Source organism: Elephantulus edwardii, unplaced genomic scaffold (assembly GCF_000299155.1).
Source record: "Elephantulus edwardii isolate Elephantulus edwardi_28Jun2011 unplaced genomic scaffold, EleEdw1.0 scaffold00244, whole genome shotgun sequence".
NCBI lineage: Eukaryota > Metazoa > Chordata > Mammalia > Macroscelidea > Macroscelididae > Elephantulus > Elephantulus edwardii.
Window position 1 is genome coordinate 2531687 of NW_006399994.1, and position 23519 is coordinate 2555205.

General features: G+C 37.9%; 1 protein-coding gene across 1 annotated transcript in view; it reads left to right on the top strand.

The window, feature by feature from the left end:
• ARHGEF28 (Rho guanine nucleotide exchange factor (GEF) 28) overlaps positions 1-23519 on the top strand; it is a 217976-nt gene that overhangs the window by 90769 nt on the left and 103688 nt on the right. The window contains exons 6-13 of the mRNA XM_006899033.1: positions 1769-1811; positions 8187-8310; positions 8597-8729; positions 12003-12058; positions 13047-13095; positions 16587-16731; positions 16804-16931; positions 21492-21632. Of these exons, the coding sequence (XP_006899095.1) occupies positions 1769-1811; positions 8187-8310; positions 8597-8729; positions 12003-12058; positions 13047-13095; positions 16587-16731; positions 16804-16931; positions 21492-21632 (819 nt within the window). The remainder of the gene's footprint in view (positions 1-1768; positions 1812-8186; positions 8311-8596; positions 8730-12002; positions 12059-13046; positions 13096-16586; positions 16732-16803; positions 16932-21491; positions 21633-23519) is intronic.

Consider the following 23519-nt stretch of genomic DNA (forward strand, 5'->3'; position numbering starts at 1 on the left):
TGGCAGATACAGAGGAATTTAAAGAAATAACATATGAGCAAGAGCCTATGGTGATGAAGGAAGAAGTTCAAGCTGCTTTGAAGGAAATAGCAAAAAATAGGGCCCCAGGAATAGATGGTATACAGTTAAGATTTAGAAAAGTAAATAAAGAATTGTTTATATGCCTTATTAAAGGAGGAAAAGAAGAATGAAGAAGAGCTACTAGAGAGATGGCGGAGGGAGGCTGGTACAATTGGAGGGACATCTAACCAGTTAGGGGAAAAGCACTTTTCAAACACAGTTTTGAAAGTTATTGTAAATCTAATTAGACTTTTCTAAGTTGCCTAAGTTGGATTCTATTCATAGTTTGGTTATCTTGACCACATGGCTTATTCTGTTAGTATCTCATCCTTTTAAAAATACAGATGATGATTGCTGTTTACTACATCATCTGTAACACCTTCAATAATGGCTATAAGATAAAGCTTTCAACTTCATCAGAGTAGTGCTTTCTGTTAGGTACAAGACAGTATTGTTGTTGTTAAGTGTCATCGAGTTGTAGATGACTCCTAGCAACTCTATGCGCAAAAGACCTGCACACTTGTATAATTTTAATCGTCTCTCCAAGTTCATAGAGTTTCTGGAGGCAAGCTATTTTGGAAGTGTATGCCACTCCTGCTTTCAAGCTTGTTTTAATTGGGGAGCTCCACCAAACACTGTCCATCATGGGTAACCTTTATGGCATTTGACACATCAGTGTCACAGTGTTTAGCATCACAGCAACTAGGAGTTACCTCTGTACAGCAAATAGACAGACCAGTGCTATACAACCTAGAAGAATGTTTGACCAAAACCAATTAAAACCAGGCCTGAGGGCCACAGATTACAATCACCCACCTTTGGCCTGGTAGCAGAACTTTCGATCCACGAGGACAATAGAGCTCTCTATTAGTTTCAAGATTAATATATATTTAGGGAGATATTTATTTGGGTTTCTTTCTTATATATTTGACTCATCTGTCTTTGCAAGCTGATGCTGCCTTTCTTCTTCTGGATAGGGATGGTTAGGAATTTGTCCCTGTTCTGTAGATGGTGTGGTCTTCCACAGTGTCTGTTTCCTCCTTTAGTTTTTCTGTCTAAGTCAGTATCTCTACTCCATCCCTATAGTAAGTACTTTAGTTGCAGGAACAAGATGATGCTAAGGTGCTTGTATGAGCTCATCTCTCCAGGCTGCCACACCTTTAGCATGGGAGAGGCAACTCTTTTCTCTCCCTTGAGCCGCAAAGCTCACCTCTGAACTGGCTGCTGCTAGGGCATTATAGAGGCTTCACAGCTATATTAAGACCAACTCTTCATTCTACCAGCCTGCAAGATGTTTTCCTTTAGCTTCATGAAAAGCAACTAAGATATGTATTGATTCTTTGTGTTAGAGAATTAGCATTATGAATAAAGAATCAAGCTGGAGTGAGAAATTACACACACACACACACACACACACACACACACAGAGAGAGAGATAGAACTAATTTCCTCTCCTCTGAACATGTGTGCTTCCCCTTGCTGATACTAACCAGTTCATGGGATCTTTGAGCTACGATGCTTTGATCTGCCCACTTACAGCTTCAAGCTATACAAAGTGATCAAGATACCCAGAACAATACCCTGTTCACATTAAATTCTTTCCTTCTCATTATCTAATGAATGATGTGTAGTGTGTATAATGATAAAATGTGATGTAGTCTGTGCATTTCATGTCTTAGTTTTGATTTTATTGTTCTGTGTCTTATAGAGCAAAGAGCTTACAGCTTACCAGAGCCACCAGGAGAAAAAAGGTATTTTCCTTGTTTTCAATTTCCAGAGGGACTACTTGACCATTTGCACATTGCCTTGGAGGGAAAATGGGCACATCCTTTTTTGATACCTGTGTCACTAATTTGAGACGTTTACATGTAACTTACCCAGAACTCTTGGTGCTCTCTGACATCCCTGTCCAGTGGCTTGACAAGTATTCTCCTTTCAGCTCTTGGGTTTGGAGGCTTGGGAACTAGGGAGTGGGAATGGAACCATTCGATTGTGGGCCATTTGCAAAGTTAAGCACCTACACATTTGTAAGGCTAATGGGGAACAGTGTGAGATCCACTGACCATTGAAAGGAATAAGTTCTCCTTGTAGGCCTTTCTGCTATAACAAGACAACTTACTGTAGTAACAGGCTCCCCAGTTGTCAGTTACAGAAAATACATGAATATCCCTGCTGTGTCTCTTTGTAGATAGATCTTACTTAGCAGTACCAGGTTTTGAAACAGAAAATAGACAATGCAAAAAATACTTTAATTTTTTTTTTTTAGTTGATAGGCAGTCCTGTAACTTCAAGCCAAAGTTTCCCCTCCATCACTTAACAGACCCACCTCTTAACAGATAAAATTGTTTTTAGAGCAAGATTTGGAAAGTACACTAGACAGCAAGCATGGTTGTTGAGCTCTGTTGGTCTTTGATAACTGCTTATCCAATAGCTTCAGGGCTGCAGAAGCTGATGGAGAACATTTGAAATGGTGTATTTGGTTTTCAAAAGTAATACAGCTATATAAAAAAAACAGGAGAGTGACTTCAGATTTTAATGACAACAATGATAAAACGATAAAATATAAATATATAAAAATATACATTAAAATAAAAATTAAAAAATAAATATATACATATGGAAGGGAACTCTGCTGGTCTTCTGGTAAGAAGCTGTGCTGCAATCCCAAATGTGCATGGTTCAAATCTACCAGCTGCTCCATGGGAGAAGGATGGTCCATCTCCTCTCATGCAATTTACTGCCTCTGAAAACCTGCTGGAGGGTCAGCTCTGAGTTAGTTCTAAGACTTGAAGGGACTAAACAAGAACATATTTAGATAATTTTGTTTTAAATCTTGGGATAAAGTTATCAATAAGAAAAAAGATCTCCTCTTTTAAGGGAGTAAAGGAATTAGGAAAGATCCAGTGGAGATCTGAAAAGACTGGATAATGATGGGCTAAGATCAATAGTGATTAATTTTATAAAACCCAATGTATGCGAATGACCATATGAAACACATGTAAATGAAGTGATGTGTGAAACACAATGCATATGAATTTTGTATGCAAACAAATATAAAATGAAAAAAATCCCCTCCTTTTGTTAACTTTTGTCTTTATTGAGACAGGATAAGAACTTTCTTAAGCCCAGTATGTGGTGGTCACTGTCAAGCCTAAGATGTGGTAGTCAGCCTACCACAGTGGGCTCCAGCATGTCACGATGATGAGGATGGCACAGGATAGGGCAAGGTTCAAATCTGCTCTTCCTAGGGTCGCTGTGAGACTTAGTCGATTTGACATCACCTAACACCAAGAACAGGAACTTTCTAATAATGCAAATAGAGGAAGACTAAGAATGCCCTTTAAGGATAAGATAACAGTGGAGATCATGTCATGATTATGTGATGATGATGATTGCAAAAGCAGAAACAAATGACGTTAAATGAAGTTTTTTTTTATTTGCCTCATACTGCTTTAAGCATTTTACATTTATTTTCTCATTCAAGATACTTACTTCCTCATTCTGGAATTTTATAATCATCTAGATCATAATTTTGATTTGCCATCTTCTCCCCACTAGCTTTCTGAAAATTGGACAGTAGACTGATTGTAAAGACTTTGAAAACTATAGCTATTTATTGTATTTTTGTTATATATTGTTGTTGTGTACCACTTTGTTATATATTGTTGCTATGAAGCTGTCTCATAGCTGACCCTCCAGTGGGTTTTCAGAGACAGTAAATTACACAGGAGGAGATGGCCCATCTTCCTCGAAAGGCAGAGCAGCTGATGGATTCAAACCATGTTCCTTTGGCTTAGCAGTAAAATTGCTTACCACTCAGCCACCAGGGATCCCTATTATATTTTAGGAGAAGCATTTAAGACTTGAAGAGCTATTTTATTACCCTATAACATGCTTTGATATGTGTGGGACCTGTGGGAAGCACCCCTTTATCTCTTTATCCTCATTCTTTATTATTCTGCTTTTGTCCCTCCCCCTCCTATCTGTAATCTTTCTTGGCCTACATCTGATAAGCCAATCCTACTTTCTCAGTTAATATTCATTGCTGTTTGTGGTAAAGTATATTTTACATTTTGCCTACTCTGTACAATAGGGAGCTCTGGTGACCTTGTGTTAAGGAGCCACACTGCCAGGCCAAAGGCATGTGGTTTAAATCCACCAGCTTCTTTGCAAGAGAAAGATGGGTGCCCTTCTCCCTTGTAGTTTATAGCTCTCAAAACCCACTGGAGGGTTAAGTATGAATCTATTCCAACCTAGTGATACATAATAATAGTACAACTCTATACCTGAATCTCCTTATATATGACAGTAAGATCTTCTACTGTCCCTATTACTTCATTTTAGCATGCTTCAGATAATGACTAGGTTTTATACGGCCTGACTTATTTGGAATTTTGTTATTTACATGCGTTAGTTAATTTCTGTAAAAGGTTGTACGGAGGTGAAAAGGGAACCCTCTCCAGGTTTGTGGGCTGATTTCCACAGAGATTATATTGACTTAATTTCTCAAAGATTATATTTCATGACTCAATTATGCTATTATTATCTTCTATCCTAAATCTCTCCCATTCATTACCTTCTGTATTTTTAAAGACTTGAGCATCTAAGTATTAAAAGAAGTTTCCTTCTGTTATAATTTTCAGTTTGAATAGTGGAAACTTCTATGAAACTCTTTTAACCATGGATATTTTTAAAAAAGAAGATGATAAAAATGTAGTAAATCTAAGTATTAAGACATTGAGGAACAACATTCCTAATGCATTTTAAATATTTGTGTGCATTTTGAAAAGGTAACACCAAAAGGCTTTTTGAGTAATTTGGCTTAGAAAACTTTTTCATGTGTGCTTTCCATTGACCATAAAACTGATAATGGAGATTAGAATTCTTGTTGTAGGATACTTGAAAGAGATTAAATTATTTTTCTTGACTTTTATAAATTATAAAATTACTTAAATTCTAATATGAAATTAATTGAGCATTTTTTCTTGATAAGCATTGTTTGAAGTACCTAAGTATTGCATAGGTATATACAACATGGTTAAATTAGATTTGCAATATGGAATCCACTCACCTTCTGCCTTAATCCCATGATATTCCTATTCTACCAAGTTGTGTCATTTTAGTTTTAAAAAGTTAATTTCCAATGTTTTTATCTTTACTTCATCATTTCTCAAGTCTTACCAACTTTTGAGTTTAAATATCAAGTGTTATTATTTTATGTTGTTTTTTTCAAAAACCTCAAGGGTAAATGGTAAATTATTAGTGTGCAGAAATATATATAATAATTTGCAGTATATAGACTATTTTCTTGATAGAGTCTCCTATAGTGTTGGGAGTTGTGTAAACAAGAATAAATTTGCTTTCTTTTTTTTTTTTTAGTTTACTTGTGGTCATGATGGGAAAGAGAAGAGGGAATATCTTGATATAAAATCTGAGTTGACCTTAAGCCAAACAAACCACGATGACAAAGCTTCATTGCCATCCACTAGCTTCTGTCCCATAGGCTTCCCAAGTCTGTCATCATTATGGAAGTAGACTTCCACATGTTTCTTCTACAGAGAGGCTGGTGGATTTGTACCACCAACCTTTTGATTAGCAATCCTGAGCCTAATCATAGCATCACTAGAATTCCTTGTGTTGACCTTCTAAACAAATCAAACCCAGTGCTGTGGAGTCAATCTTGACCCACAGTGATCCAGTAGGACAGGGTATGACTGCCCCATAGGTTTTCCAAAGCTGTGATGTTTCTAGGAGCAGATTCACAAGATAAGTGGAGGATTGGAACCTCCAACCTTTGGGCTTATAGTCAAATATTTAACCACTGAGCTACCAGAGCTCCTGAGCTTCACCCTTAAAATTCTTCATTCTGAGTCTTAGGTCTCCTTTCAACACTCTGACTTTCTTTGATGTTCGACAGCACTTGCTAGGGTCACAGAGGGTATTCTGAGAGGATTCATTCTTGGCTCCTAAGTATGTTTTTTGTCTGTTTCAAAAATAAGCCTGCTGGATATTAGGATAAGAGTTTGGCTGATTGTGTTGCTCAATGAACAAGATTTTTAAATCTCTAAAATTGTGGATATTTTCAGATTTGTACTAATCAATTACCTAAGGTGAGAATAGCTATGGGTGGTGATAGAAGTAAAAACAACATAAACCCACGCTTTCACGAAAGTAGATATTAGTAAGGTGATTGTAAGGGAGGGGAGCCCACAGTACAAATGACTGAAACATAATGTAAATGAAAAACTGTGTAAAACATAATGTACATGCATGAAACACAAGGTATATGAATAATAAAAATATTAATATTTTAAAACATACATAAACCCAAAACTCACTGCTGTGTGAAGTCAGTTTCAACTGATGATAAGTCTTTATTGGGTTTCAGAGGCTGTAAATCTTAATAGAATCACCTCAACTTCTTCCTGTAGAGTAACTGGTGGTTTTGAACTGCCAAACTATTGCTTAACAGCCCAACACTTAACCTACTATGGTACGAGGTCTCCTTAAAGAGACATGTTCATAACAAGACACATATTGCTATTAAGTTGCATCTGCCTCTTAACAGACCCTCCAGTGGCTTTTGGGGAGCTCTAAATCATACTGGAGGAGACTGCCCATCTTTCTTTCGATGAGTCAGTAGTGGATTTGAACTGCCAGAGAAACACCATGTTTGGATTAGAAATACAATTCCCTATAGACTAGACCACCAGAGCTCTGTCCCCCCTCCCCCAGAAAAAGATACAAGAAGCTCTGAAGTCCTTAAGTCCTTTTGTTACTCTCAACAATCCTTGGGTACATTCATTTCAGCTCATAGCCATTCTCTTTTTACTTTCTACAATGTGTTTCTAAGTAGCAAACCCAAGTTTATTCTTTCAACAGGATGCCAGTAGCAGGACCCATATTGTGCTGGTGATGCCATTAAAATGTGTATGATGCATCTCTGAAGTTGTTCATTATTCTTTCAAAACATGTTCTTAGGGGTGAATTGTAAAGTAGTTAGTGTACAGGTAAATAAATGCTTTGTTATCAGCTAAGAGCCTGTTTGATTTAATCATGCCAAAGAGCTTTACAAATCATTTACACTAAGTCCATCGTTAATCAGGTGAGAAATATTGGAGTCCTGGAAGGCTGCCATTAAATTCAATTTCAAATATTACCCAGAGATGAATGACTGTTTTAATCACAATGCTGACCAATGAGAGGTTTATAAGGGAGAAGAAATCTTGGTTATGGAATATTTGTAATAGAAAAAAACCAGCCTACACATGTCTTACCTGATTTGACATGATATCTTATCTTTAATATGTATGATTTTTAACATAGGCTTTGTCTTTCTGTTCCAACCCCTTTTCTCACCTTTCTGCAATAATTTTGGAAATAGAGAATTATCAGAGAAATTTTAGGACAAATGTAACTTTTTTTTGGTTGCTGAAATTGTTTTGTTTCTAAGGATTAGGCAAGGAGAAAATGATCAGTGTATTCATTGGTTGGTTATGTCTCTTACTTTGGATAGTATTTCTAACCTTCCGTGCCTACAACTTCTGAGACTGTTGGTAGCCTGATTGTGGGGAAAGGCTGAACCAGTCTGTATTTATAAGGAAATAAGACTGACTCAGAAGAGGGCAGGCTCAGAGCTGCTGTACATAGGGTCACTATGGGTCACAGGAGACTTGATGGCACATAACAACAACATATATGCTCAGTACCAAAAACCGGTAAAAACATGTTTCATCTGAGGTTATTTGACTTCTCTGTGTCTTGGGAAATTTTTATGACTATGGTAAACACCAAGATGAGTACTTTTAAAGTGAAATTATAAGTTGTAGGTTTTCTTTCTTTCTCTATATTTTATCATAAAAATCCAAATATCTAGAAAAGCTTGAAGAATTCTATATACATATTTCTTACCATATAGATTCTACAACTGTTAATACTGTGACATTATCCCATGTCTAGTCACCTAACCACTTCTGAATAAGATTATTTTAGTAGTCTCTATGACAGCATTAAACAACAAACAACAACATCTTTATTATTAAAGCAAATATGAAATATATTTGTTTTTATTTGTACTTTTTAAAGAGGTTTGCTAGGTCATGATAACAGATTAGGTTTTTTTGTAGGATTCAGGAAGAGGAATGGGACAAATACATCATACCTACGAAATCAGAATCTGAAAAATACAAAGTCAGCCGGACTTTCAGCTTCCTCATGAATCGGATGACTAACCCCCGGAATAAATCTAAGGTAATAGAAATGCTGCATTTATTCTCTAGAAAACAGAGATGGTCCAGCTTTTGAGCAATTACTTTAGTTTGCACTTTGCCTTTAATATTGCCCAACTATTTACACGTACGCATCATCCAGGATATTTGTAATATTCCATTTTCATGTCACTGTAGTCTTCTTATTGCAGTCCTTGTGTTATGATAGTAAACCTATGGGCTTTCAGCTTCTTCACAATTAGTTCACAGTGTATCTTTTTTCTCATTTTCACCCCATTTTGCTGCTGCTGCTGCTGCTGTATCTTCAGATGAAAAACAAGGATGCCAAAGACAAAGAGAAACTGAATCGACACCAGTTTGTCCCTGGAACCTTCTCTGGGATTTTGCCATGTTTGGTTTGTGATAAAACACTTCTGGGGAAGGAGTCATTCCAGTGTTCCAGTAAGTTCTAGTGTGCACTGTTTTTTTGAGCTTTGTCTCTGTGGACAGCAAACTCCCCGAGGCTAGGCTCTCTCTCTAACTACATTTACACCGACTGTTATGATGCCGTGTGGTTAGTTTAACAACTTACTAACTCATCACTGATAAATAAGTTCATAGATTCAGTGCTCTGTTCACACAAGTGCTGTCTTCCCTACAACTCAGAGGTAGTTACCTCATTGCCTCCACTGAGGCCTCCACTGCATTCCTGAGTGATACCTCACTCACTGAGTGGGGTTCAGAACTCACCCCTAGCTGACTCTCTGGGGGGTTTTCAGAGGCAGTTAATCACATGGGAAGAGATTATCCATCCTTCACCACATCCTCTGCCACTGAACCCTGAGCCTCTAAATTAATGGTGATGCCATCATCTCAGCGCAGTGCTCATGTGGAAAAATCTTGATGTCTTCATGCTTCTCTTCCTCTCACATCTCACATTCAATTTTTTTTGTCTTTTTAAAAAATTCATTGCTGTACATTTTCTTCCCCTTTTCCTTCCTCTCCCCTAGCCCACCCCACTATGCATCCCTTGTTCCAGATGGTTGTCATACATATAATGCCTAGTTATATATTCTTTTCAGTCAGTTCTTCCCCTCACCTGTTCCAGTGCAGTGTTTGTTATCTATCCATTCTCTTCCCATTTTCTCCCCACCCCTCCCCACCCCTCATCTGTATTACAATAGTGATATTATGCAATATTTGTCCTTTTATTGAGAAATTTCACTCAGTATAATGACCTTAAGGTCCCCCACATGTTATGTAATGTTTTATGAGTTTGTTATTTTTTAATGCTGCATAATATTCCATTTTTTTTTATGTACTAAGGTTTTCTATCCATTTTTCATTTGTTGATGGACATTTGGGCTGCTTCTATCTCTTTACTATTGTCAATAATGCAGCAATAACATGGGTGTGCATACATCTGGTAGAATCAAGCCCTGGTTTCTTTAGGGTATATTCCCGGTAGTAGGATTGCTAGATCAAATGATATTTCTATTTCCACCTTTTTGGGAAAGCTCCAGACTGCCTTCCATAGTGGCTGTACTTTTTGCATTCATTCCCACCAGCAGTGAGTAAGAGATCCAATCTCTCTACAACCTCCCCACCATTTTTTGTTAGCTGTCCTGTTGAACTTTGCTATTGTTGCTGGGGTGAGATGATATCTCATAGCTGCTTTGATTTGCATCTCTCTGATAGCTAGGGATTTTGAACATTCCTTCATGTGTATGTTTGCCATCTGAATGTCTTCTTTGGTGAAGTGTTTATTCATATCCTGTGCCAATTTTGTGAATGGATTGGGTACTTTTTTCTTGTTTTGACTCTATTTTAAATTAGATATAAAATGCAAACACTTTTCCCCCTGTCTCTACTGTGAATGGATTGAAGTGTATTTTTAATTTCTTCTTTAAGGGTTGTTTTGTTTTGTTTCAAAGAAGTTTTAAGAGTTATAGGGTCTTTTCTTTTTCAGATGGGATAAAAGAAGGGGAGAGAAGCTGATGATTTAGAATTGGTTATTAATATTGTTTTTTGTACTGAGTAAGAGGATATGATGTATATTATCTCTATGATTTTTGGTAGTGGGAGAAGGATGGACAATCTCCTTCTGTGTGATTAGCTGCCTCTGAAAACCTCTCTGAGGGTCAGCTGTGGGTTAATTTCAATTCAATGGTATACAGTAACCACAGCAATCTTAGTCCATTGAGATACTTTCCTTTTTTAATTTTAAGAGTTAACATTTCCGATCTTACAACATGATCTGATAGGAAACATGAATCTTTAAATTCCTGATGTTTTTCTATTAAAGACTGACTTCCTAGATTTGATCTCCATTATCTGTCTTTATGTGACAGTATGTGCAATTTTTTCCCCTCTAAATTCTGGAGGGACATTTTTAAGTTTTATTTCATATCACTGCTTTGGTATTTTTGTCACACTGATTTGTCTCAATTCCAATGAAGTTCTAATCTCAATTCTGTTTTTCTTAAATTCCTTCCTCATCACATGAACCTGCCTTTTCCTTTTCTTGTTCACCTTTTCTCATACTCTGTTCTCTGATGGTGCTTTGGTCCCAATTTATTGACAGAGATCTTCTGTTCTTTTAGTGAGTGTATTTCAGTTATCTAGATTCTCCTCTTTTATATCTGGATTTAGTAATATTCAGTACCTGCTCTTTTTATTTTTTTCCCCCTGCAAAATTTCAGAATACCTCAGCTCTGTGCTTTCTCATAACTTCTTTTTTTTTTCTTTAACTTTCATTCACCCGTCCTGAAATGAGCAGAGATTTTGATTTTCATTATTTTCACTGAGACCGAAATGCTTCTTCAGATCGACAGCTGGAGGAAAGTTGTTGAGCTCATTTTCTGTCCAGGTTATGGTGGATTTTGTGTAACTTTGATGGACGCAATGGAATGATGAACCCTACGAAATTTCTCCTTTGTTCCCACCGCCACCTACACAGAGATTCTTTCTGGTGATGTTTTTGATAAACCACAATCTGTTCAGAGAGAGAGTGTGTGTGTTCTGCGTGGGATGAGAAGTAGCAGTAGGTGGTGTGGGGCCAGGAAGAGACAAAGGACAAGAAGATGACACTCTGGCAGAAGTGGTAGCCACAGAGGAACAGCTTCCTGCCCGGACAGCCTGGACCTCTGAGCCAGTGGGCAGAGTTGGGCAAGAAAAGGAGTCCTTTGCTTTCTCTTACTGAGAGGATGACTAGTTGAAAGTTCTTTTCTTTTTCAGTTTGGCTATTTCATATCTATAGTTTGTAGGGACTTCTGTGAGATACTGACAATAGGTTTTTGTGCAGCGTTGTTTTGATTTCTTTTTCCCTTTGTTTTTATTCCTTATATTCCTGGCCCCAACGTGAATCTTCACGTGGGTGTGGGATCAGGGAGTGGCTACCAATCAGATGCCAGAAATCCTTTCCAATGTATTCATAGAATTGTTCTCAGGAGAACACAGAAGTTTCGCTGAAATGTGTATTGTACATGATTCCATGTTTCATTCCATGTGCAGAAAGGGAGCAGTATCTCCATGGGAAGATAAGATGGTCACAGTGTATGTTTGAGTGGTGATTTAAATATCTTTATACCTGTGATTTAAATATTTTTTCCTTCTTATTATACCTTATAAATATTTTTAATGTTTATGTATCTCTTAACAAGTCAAAGCGTGATGTGGCCTTACTCATTTCAGATTAACTCATATAAGACTCAGACACTTTTCTGTTTGTTTCAGACTGTAATGCGTATATACATAAGGGCTGTAAGGAAGCTGCACCTCCATGTTCCAAGGTAATCTCGCAGACATATGTGCATATTACAATTGGAGCTGAACTAATCCCTGCTCTAAGTGGACTTACTTAACCACCTACCTTTGGAACCAGAGAAAAACCTCAAGTCTGATTCTGGTGTTTTAAGGTGTAGGTAGATAAGACTTTCTGTCAGGTTGTGCTCTCTCAACTGGTGCAGATCACCCACATATGCAAATGAAGCCTATGAAGAATTGGGGGCTCAATCATCTGCAAACATCAGAATCACCTGGAGAATTAAGCAAACAAAGGTTAAATCTCTAGGAGGATTAAAGCACTCTTTGTTGGCCTCCATCCCTAGAGATTCTGCTGTAGTGGTTCTGGGGTGGAGCCTGAGAATGTGCATTTCTGACACATTCCCAGAGGAAACCTGTGTTACTGCTTGCTGGGTCATCTTTCAAGGGCCACTGGACTGGAAGAATGCTTTCTGAGGGTGGGATTAGGTAGATGGAAGTATCTTTAATTCTTTCCTCCACTCTAGAAATCATGTTTAAAATGCCTGATGATACTACCAGGAAATGGAGATATATTGGGTCAGATCAGCAGAGATGAGAACTGTTCTCGAGTTTGACATTTCAGTGACTTAAAAAGCATTTGTGTCTTGTAGTGAAGAGGAAGGCTAGGAGCAAGGGAAGAAAAATAGGAGAAAGTCAATGTTGACAGAGCTCTTCTTGAAACCTGCTGCTAGCCAGTGGCCCAGCCATTTCTGGTTCACTCGAGGCTTTGAATGAAGTCATGAGTGTTTGTGAGCCAAACCTCCATTACAACTCATGATAACATTTCACTGCCATAAAAAACATTTCCCCCCCTCTGTTGCATTTAGTATCTTTTGCTCTGAATTCTTCTTTGTCAAAAATAAGTCTAAAATAACAAAAATTATAGATAAGAACCGTTTTCTGAGTAACTCTGCAGACATTTTTTGTTGTTTAATAGTGCTTTGATCTTACTTTGTTTCTGATCTTCTTTGCCAGAAATGCCAAGAGAAATATAACAAGAGCAAACCGCAGACCATCCTTGGAAGTAAGTGATGTGGAAAATGACAAGAATGTTTTCCAACTTAACACATACCACACATTTTTCCAATGGAAAGTACCTCCTCCTTCTGTTTTCTCATTTGCTCAGTCATTGCTTATTTCATAATATGTGCTGGGCATACCTTTTGGTTAGCTAAGCATGTCTGTCAACCTATGACTTTTTGCATTGTAAGGACCAAATGGATATTTTGTATTAGAGAAGGACTCAAGGAGAACATAGTGTGTATTGTCTCTATTCTAAGATGTTATCAAATATAAGATACAAAGAGCTCTGGTGGCTTAGTGGTAAGGAATTGCTCCTCCAACTCAAAGGTACGTGGTTTGAATCCACCACCTGCTCCATGGGAGAAGGACAGGCAATCATCTCCTGTGCAGTTTTTCCAACTTGATGGTACACGGCCATTATAACAGCATTTATTTATTCAATAAAAATCTTTTTTGAGAAAAATAAATACTATATTAAATAGGCATAATTTTATGTTGGGGAGCTCTGGTGGCCTATAAGAAACTGCAATGCAATTCCAAAAAGCATGCGGTTCGAATCCACCAGCTGCTCCATGGGAGAATGATGGACGGTCTCCTTCCATGTGATTTACTGTCTCTGAAAACCCACTGGAGGGTCAGCTATGGGTTGATTCTGGTATATAATAACAACTATTTTATGTTTTCCTGATAGAGGCCTATCTATACATATGCGTACCATGTGCTTTGAGACAAAAGTATCCTCTAGTTTAGAGTCCATAGACTCTTATTGGCCCCTGCATTAGAAAAACACCTAAGAAGGAGATACTATATATTGCCTCACTTCTAAGATGCTATGGAGTTCTGGAGGCTTAGTGGTAAGGAATTGGGCTGCCAACCCAAAAGTATTGCTTATTTCATAATATGTGCTGGGCATACCTTTTGGTTAGCTAAGCATGTCTGCCAATCTATTACTTTTTGCATTGTAAGGACCAAATGGATATTTTGTATTAAATCTCTAGGAGGATTAAAACACACTGAGAGAGAGCGAGAGCTCCCTGGTGAGAAAGATAGGCAATCAACACCCATGTGAGTCTGATGGTTCATTTCTCTTACTGATATGTTTTCTTCAAAGAAACTGTACTTGAGGCTGGCATAGTGTTAACACCTTTAGGATGACAATAAGATCCTCAAGTATACTATATTTAGTTTGCATATAATTAAACTTAGGAGGATCTGGTGGCCTAGTGTATAACATATCAGGAAGCTAATTGAAAAGGTTTGTAGTTCAAGCCCACCAACTTCTCCATGGGATCCTCTATATTTAAAATGACTCAACATCATGGAATTTTTTGGCTTAATTTTGTTTCGATTTTGTTGTTATTGATAATCGTTATGGGACTTCTTCCCCTGAATTTGAAGCTGCTGACATTTATGTAGGTCTCACAAAAATCCTCAATGCCTGTGCAGCCACTTCAGCATCTCCTAAACACTAATCTCTTGTGGAACATTTTCCAGTTTTCTCTGTCTCAAATGACATTGCTTGGCACGTGGTCAGCATGTTAAGCACATGATAACATTTCATTTCAGTGCTGTAACATCGAGAAGCAATATTTTAAACCCCACTTGAATTGTTGTTATTAGGTACCATCGTGTCACATACAACTTATCTGAATGACAGATTTGAACCCTTTCCTATCCTGTGCCATCCTCATCATTTCTGGCACTTGATCCCATTGCTGTAGTCTCTGTGTCAATCCATCTGGCTGAAGTTCTCCCGCTGATTTAACTAGGAGATTGTTATGTAGACAGGTATAACATGCCACTGGGTGTGAAGTTACCCAGGGTAAGCAGGCCCCTTTTAGTTCATTTAAAGTATGTGTCAGCTGTGACTTATTCCTCTCCCTTAACACAGAGTCCCTATGACATATGTGGTAAAAATACTTCTCAATTTTAAAAGATTAAACATAAAAATAGAAAGTATAGTAGAATCAAGGCAGCACCATGTCATTTTTGTCCTTATGAGGGAGTCAGAAGAAGAAAATGAAGTCCTGGGCCTATGTGAGCATTTCCCTTCATTCTCCTTGAGCCTTGTGTAGGCTACAGCCATATTATTGTTGTTGGTGTGTGTCCTTTAATTGGAACCAGTTTATAGCTGACCCTCCAGTGGGCTTTCAGAGGCAGTAAATTGCACCTGAGGCAATTGCCCATTCTTCTTCCTCAGAGCAGCTGGTGGATTCCAACCCTGTGCCTTTGCCATTGTAGTGCAGATTCTTACCACCAGAGTAAAAATCTAAGCACCACACTATTCTACTATTCTTTTTTTTTTTCTAGATAAAATTCTTAGTGCGTACTTATAAAGTTTTACTTACAAAGTTCGTATACATTGTTTTTCACACAAGGTCTTTCCCATTTCTTTTACTCATCCCTCCCTCCACCCATCAAATTGTGTGACCCTATGATTAAGCCTCCTACCCATCCTCACCCCTCTCTTCTCCTGTCCCCCTTGGAACCTCGTACACAGTCTACAATAATGGTCTTATACTGTATTTGTACTTATGGGACTGAATTAGCTCACTTAGCATAATGCTTTCCAGTCTTTCTCAAGTTAGTTAGTAATTTACAAAATCATTGCTGCTGCCTGCTGCACAGTGTTCCATCATGTAGCAGTTTGGCATTTTCCTCAAAAAGCTAAGTGTAGAAATTTCATATTACCCAGCTATTCCACTGCTTGGAATATATCCTGAGAAAATGAGAGCTAAGGCACAAACAGAGACTTATACACCAATGTTCATAGCAGCGTTATTCACCATCCGAAGATCATGAAACAGCCCAACTGTCCAACCACAAACAAATAGATTGAGAAACTATGGCACCACACTATTATATGAGAAGATTAAATTCTCTCTCAGAGTAGTCTACAGCACATACCATGTATAAATATGCCCATGCCTAAAGTATTTTAAGTGATCAAAAAGATATTGAAATGCCATTCAGTTTCAGCATGTACAAGAAGATAGTTAGGTTCTTCTCACAGATTCCATTTACCTCAAAGTCTTGTGCCTCCAAATACAGTCTTCCAGCTTCATTCCATTCCCTTGACACTCTGAGTGTGCTTGTGCATGTTTATGTGCACCATGTGCATTCTAATAATAATAATGCTAATAACACCTTGCCTCTATTTAAAGCTGGCTCTATGGAGTGCAAGCAGAAATTTATAGGAGAGCTGGACTGGTGTTTCCCCATTCCATTTTCCTGCTTGTTTATGTCATTTCTGACTCTAGTAGTCTCCGGATGGATGGGGTGAAGCAGACCTGCAGTTTGGGTACCAGGAGGGCGTGGAATGGCAGGAGCATTTGAAACAGGTGTCAGGCTATGGCAGGAAGGCTGGTTTCACGGTTGAGCATGCGACGCACTGGATGTGAGCCCTTTAAGTGTTGAGCTTTTTGGATTTTGAGTGGCTGCCTGTCGGTGTAATTAGTGTCCTTTTACGAAAGCATCCATTCTGATTTCCAGATTCCTCGTTTAGAGATGTCTCACAGCCTGGTCTCTCCTTGCACTCCTCTTCGTCCATCCCCATTGGATTGCCCACTGGAAGGAAAGAAACTGGAGGACAGACCCATGCATTGTCCCGGAGCGTTCCGGGCACCACACCGGACAGGTAAGGCTCAGTGTGTTATTTCACCTTACTGGCTGAGATCTGCTGCTGGGCCTCATTTCTCTCTCTCCTCCCTTTTAGGAGGTCAGGGGCATCCTTGGAGTCGGAGAATGACAGCAGCAACTGGAGAAGCAGATCTCATTCTGATGAGCTGATTCAGTCCGTGGGCTCTTCTCCTTCCACAGAGTCCTTTATAATGGAAGGTGAGGAGAAGGCACTTTTGCATTTCCTTGCATTTCTGTAAGCATTTACCATAAGACATATCCCTCAGGGCATAGGGCATCATCTTCTTTGATTCTTTAAAAAACAATTTTATTTTATAATGTCTCTTAGTTTCTACTTATAAAAACACTCTAAAATTTAACCCTGGAGGAAACTAGTGGCCAAGGAAATATCATGCATATTTTATTTTCTTTTTAATTTTTTTAATATTAATTGAGATTTTAATAAAAGTTTATAGAGGACTTGGATTTCCATTCATTCATTGTGGCACATTTTCCTCCCTACCCACCTCTCCAATTCTCTTTTCTCTTTGAAAAAAAATTCTTTCATTGTTGTACAATTTCTTCTCCCCGTACTTTCCTCCCCCTGTCCACATTGCTATACAGCTCTTATTCTGGACTGCTGTCAAACAATTAATACCTAATTATACATTCCTTCATTCCTTTTAAATAATTCTCTCCCTCATCTGTTTTAATGCAGAGTACATTATTTATCCCCTCTTTTCTTAGTTCCCCCAACCCTTATGTCAGTGGCATTATTCGTCCTTTTGTGGCTGAGATATTTCACTCAGCATAATGTCCTCCAGGGTCACCAATTTTGTATAATATCTTATGAGTTTCTTGGTTTTCAGTGCTTCATGGTATTCTATTGTGTGAATATACAACAGCTGCTCTACCCATTTTCATTTGTTGATGGGCATTTGGATTATTTCTATCTCTTTGCTACTGTGAACAACACAGCTATAAACATAGGTGTGCACATATCTGTTTGGGTGGCAGTTCTAATTTCTTTGGATATATTCTCAGTAGTGGAATTGCTGTGTCAAATGTTATTTCTATTTCCAACTTTTTTAGAAAGCACCATACTGCCTTCCAAAGTAGTTGCACCATTTTACACTCCCATTAACAGTGAATAAGGGTTCCAGTTTCTCCACAAACTCTCCTGCATTTGTTGTTTGCTGCTCTGTTATATTTTTCTATAGTTACTGGAGTGAGATGATATCTCATAGTTGTTTTGATTTCATGCATAATTTAAATTAATGTCTTTCATAAAGATGTACCATAAACAGTGAAGAGAATGAACCACATTATATGCTTAGTGTGTATGTGTGTGTTTAAATGTTTCACACATTCAAAAAATCCAACCACCAAGAAACAAGGTTTCACAGCTATTGGTTAAATTTAGATAGAAGCCTCCCTTAAAAGTCTGTCATTCGTTAATTAATTATCCCCATCTCTTGTGTTCTTTTTCTGAGAGAATAAAATAAATTTTAAAGTGTATTTTTTAATTAATTAATTTAATTTTTTAATATTAATCTCAATGAACAATTACAGAGATTTTGAATTTCCATTCATTCATTGTTGAACTTTTCTCCCCGCTCCCCCCACCCCCCGACAAGTGCATTCTTCTCTTTGAAAAGTAAAAGAAAATTCCTTCATTGGTACACAATCCCCCACCGCAGCCCCCTCCCAAGTGTACTCCACTCTGCAACCTTCATTCTGGACTCTTATGATAATCATAATGCCCTATAATAGATTGCTTTTAAACTGTTCTCTCCATCATCTGTTTCAATGTAGTATACATAATTCATTCAGTTTTTCTCATTCTTACCCCAACCCCGATGTCAGTCCCATTCTACAGCACTGGCACTGTGCAGGGTTTGTCCTTTTGTGACTGAGATATTTCACTCAGCATAATGTCCTTGAGAGTCACCCATTGATAATAATACTGCATGAGTTCCTTGTTTGTAAATGCAGCGTAGTGTTCCATTGTGCAAATATACCACAGTTTCTCTATCCATTCATTTGTTGATGGGCACTTAGGTTTACAACTCTTTGCTATTGTGAACAAAGCTGCAATAAACATGGATGTGCATATATCTACTTGGATGTCAGTTATGGTCTCTTTGAGGTATATTCCCGGTAGTGGAATTGCTGGGTCGAATGGTATCTCGATTTACAACTTTTTTAAAAAAAATGTTTATTTTAATAATTTTAATGAACATTTACAGAGAATTTGGATTTCCATTCATTCATTGCTGCACTTCTCTACCCGCCCAGCCCTCTCCCCCTGCCTCCCAGTCCACTCTTCTCTTTCAAAAGTAAAAGAAAGACTCCCTCCCTGGTATACAATCCCCCCGCACCCCTCCCACAGCCCCAAGTACATTCCACTATGCAACCTTAATTGTGGACTCTTGTGATAACCATAATACCCTATCATACATATCTTTTAAATTATTCAGTCCCTCATCTGTTTCAGTGCAGTATACATAATTCATTCAGTTTTTCTCATTCTTACCCCAACCCCGATGTCAGTCCCATTCTACAGCACTGGCACTGTGCAGGGTTTGTCCTTTTGTGACTGAGATATTTCACTCAGCATAATGTCCTTGAGAGTCACCCATTGATAATAATACTGCATGAGTTCCTTGTTTGTAAATGCAGCGTAGTGTTCCATTGTGCAAATATACCACAGTTTCTCTATCCATTCATTTGTTGATGGGCACTTAGGTTTACAACTCTTTGCTATTGTGAACAAAGCTGCAATAAACATGGATGTGCATATATCTACTTGGATGTCAGTTATGGTCTCTTTGAGGTATATTCCCAGTAGTGGAATTGCTGGGTCAAATGGTATCTCTATTTGCAACTTTTTTGAGAAAGCGCCATACCGCCTTCCACAGTGGTTGCACCATTTTACATTCTCACCAACAGTGAATAAGGTTTCCAGTTTCTCCACAACCTCGCCAGCATTTGTTGCTTGCTGTTGTGTTAAATTTTGCTATTCTGACTGGGGTGAGATGATTTCTCATAGTTATTTTGATTTGTGGCTCTCTTAGAGCTAGGGATTTTGAACATTTCTTCATGTGCTTGTTGGCCATCTGAATGTCTTCTTTGGTGAAGTGTCTATTCATATCCTGTGCCCATTTTTCAATTGGATTATTTACCTTTATCTTGTTGTGGTGCTCAAGTATTTTATAAATTCTAGATATAAGTCCCTTATCTGACATGTCATTACCAAACACTTTTTCCCAGTCTGTGGCTTCCCTTTTTACCCTGTTGGAGAAGTTTTTAGATGTTCATAGGGATTTGATTCTTAGAAGGTTCCATTCATCTATTTTATCTTCTCCTGGTTGTAGATTATTTGCAACTTTTTGAGAAAACGTCACACTGCTTTCCATAGTGGTTGCACCATTTTACACTCCCACCAACAGTGAATAAGGGTTCCAGTCTCTCCACAACCATGCCAGCATTTTTATTTGACTAGGACTTAACCTGGGGTATCAGTTATTGCTTGAAAACTATATAAAAAATTAATGAAACCAATTAAATAAAGGTCAATAGTCAAAGGGAGAGAAATGGACTCTGCCCTGGGAATCGATTTTTTTTTGTATATATTTTAAACTTAAGTCCTTTAAATCTATGGTCATCTCGACATTACTGCATTGGAGTTGGAATCTCTTTAATGTGAGCCCTTTGGGCAAATAGGATTTTATTTTCTTGAAAGTTGTGCATGTGTGTGTCCATATGTGAACTCATTTTGTCAGAAAAACTTATACTCATATATGACCTCAGATTCTTCAGTCAGTTTCATGTTCATGTTAAAAGCAGCAAGCCAAGTGAAAAACAGATCAGGGGACCTAGACAAGATATGGAATTTAATAAATAGTGCAGAATAGCCTAGGGCAAAGGAAATCAGTGTGTTTTAAAGTCTGTTAGAACATTGTCAGTTCTAAAACAAAACTAAAATAGGATGAACTGAAGCAGGCAAACGAAAGACTCATGAAAAGCTATACCTTTTTGAAGTTTCATATTCGTCTGGATACAAAGTTAGTATATATTCTGTTTTACACCATCCTTCATTCACATTGTGTTTCATACAATCATTCTATTAATTTTGTTTTAGAAAATCAAACACTGTTAAACCATGCCCATCATTACCCTGTCTTTCCAGATCCTCATGGGATCTTTCATATTTCCTTTACCCCCTTCCCTCTACCCACCATGCTATACCATCCTATGGCTTCCCCCCTGCCCACCCTCACACCTCTATTCCCACTCCTTTCCTCCTTGGATCCCCATACAAGTTTTACTAATGATTCTTCTGTTTTTAAAATAGTGGTCTTATATAGTATTTGTCCTTATGAGACTGAGTTAGTTCATTCAGCAAAATGTCCCTCAGTCTCTCCCAAGTTATATGGTAATTTTCCAAATCATTGCTCCTGAGTGCTGTACAGTATTCCATAATGTGAATGGACCACAATTTCTCAATCCATTCAATTGTAGTTGAACATTTGGGCTGTTTCCATGTTCTTGTGATGGCAAATAATGAAAAGCCATCTCTTGATTTGAATCAGGTCAACATTCTTGCTTTGAGATATGTCAACTACCCATCAGTAGTATTTTGGCTTAGTGGTTTCTGTGTCCACAGCAGGTTATTTTACTGAAATGAATCCATAAGCACTGTACTTGAGAAGCTCTGTTTGTGTCATGTGTGTTGCAACTCTGGCCTTTTCTTTATTTTTCCTGAATGTGTATTAGATGTTGTGGACTCTTCTATGTGGAGCGACCTCAGCAGTGATGCCAAAGAATTTGAAGCGGAGTCTTGGAGTCTTGTGGTCGATCCTTCATTTTGTAGTAGACAAGAGAAAGATGTCATCAAAAGACAGGATGTCATCTTTGGTAAGCAATCACATATAGTTTTCATATTGAAACTGTGGTATAGAGGAAAAAATATGGAATTTGAAACCTTGTAAGCATGGGTTCAAACCTGAATTTTACCATTTTCTATTTACTTGATATCAGAGAAATTACTTAACTCATTGGACCTTTGTGTTTCTATCTGTAAGATGGGGATAATATCACTTAGGTTTAAAATGTTATGAGTGTTAACTGAGGATGTTCCAGGTATAAAAAAAGATAATTATTCCTCCTCTAACCCCTTTTCAAGAAACTCTGGTAGTTTAGTGGTAAGAAGCTGCACTTCAAAGCACAAGGTATGAGAGGATGGGCAGTCTCCTCCCATGTGATTAACAGCTTCTGAAAACCCGCCAGAGCGTCAGCTATGGGTCTGTCTAACTCAACAGCACATAACAATAATAACATCCACTTTTCACATTTATTTACACTTGATATTTCATTCCTTTCCCCTTTTATATAAAAAATTCACTTTAAACTTCCAGGTGATTTACTGTCGGCTGAAGGGGCCTGCTGCCGATATGGTCATGAAGCTTGTGTTCATGTTGACTCCAATGGGCCAGCAGATTGTGTATTGCATTCCGGAGTGTAGACTTCAACCCTAGTGAGATTTTCCTATTTTAAGCTGTTTGGAATAGAAGATAGGAGGCAAAGCATATGGGACGGTCTGAGTTATAGTCTAGTTAGGAAATGATGTAACTTGTGAAAACCATTTTTAAGTTTATTTAATGAAGCAAACTCTCGCCCAAAATAAAACTTACTTCCATTCAGTTGGTATCACCTCATAGGACCCCAACAGCCCCTAGCAGAGTTGCCCCACAGAATTACTACAGCCATCAATCTTTCCAGGAATCAATGGCCTTATTGTTTTCAGAGTTCCTGGTGGATTCAAACTACCAGCCTTATGATGAGCTGCTGAAATCTCTAATCATTCTGCTACCAGGGCTCTTTTAGTAAAGCAGTTGCTAAAAAGTGGTACCAAAAAGGTACCTACTTTACCTACTATAAAGGTAAGCGTAGCTCTTCGTTTTCACTGAGTATGATGTATAAACCAACAAAAGCAACATAAAGAGACCTTTTTACCTGCAGCACATGGTGGTTATGGCAGGTCAAGTAAGACAGTGGGTGAGCAGGATGTGAAATCTGTGCAGGGTTGGAGAGGTACAAACCACTTTGGGGGGAAAAAAAAAAAAGATGCTGTCCTTCTAGTCATTCTCATGCAATTTATTTTACACTGCCACCTTTTTCTCCATTTATCTTTGATTTAAAAAAAAAAACTGGTTAGAAATAACCCATTTGGGATTAATTGGAATGTAGTGGAGTCCGTAGTGTGGCCTTTGATGTCAGAAAGGCAGGTGTTTGAGGGAAAATTTTCTACCTTCTGTTTCTTATTGTCTTCTTTTTAAATGGAGGAAAAGAATTCCTAATATAATGACTCAAAACAGGTAAATATTTGAAAAGATGAAATAAAATAAGTGATTAAGTAATTTGCTTAGCACAGAGCAGACTCCTAAAAACATAGAATATCAATAATTCAAAATTAGTGATTTAAATGAAAGATTTTATTTATGATAAAATTCTGAAGAAAACTACAGACCACCAACTACTCATACACAAGTTCAAGTTGAAGTTGAGGAAAATGAAATCAAATCCACAAGAATAAAAATATGACTTTGAGTGTATCTCACCTTAATTTCAAAACCATCTCAGGAACAGGGTTGAGGACTTGGACATTAATGAACAAAGACCAGATGAGCTGTTGGAGGATATCAAGAATATCATCCAGGGAGAATGCAAAAGGTCATTACAAAGTCAGAAGAGGAAGAAAAGACCAAGATGGACGTCAGAAGAAACTCTGAATATTACACTAGT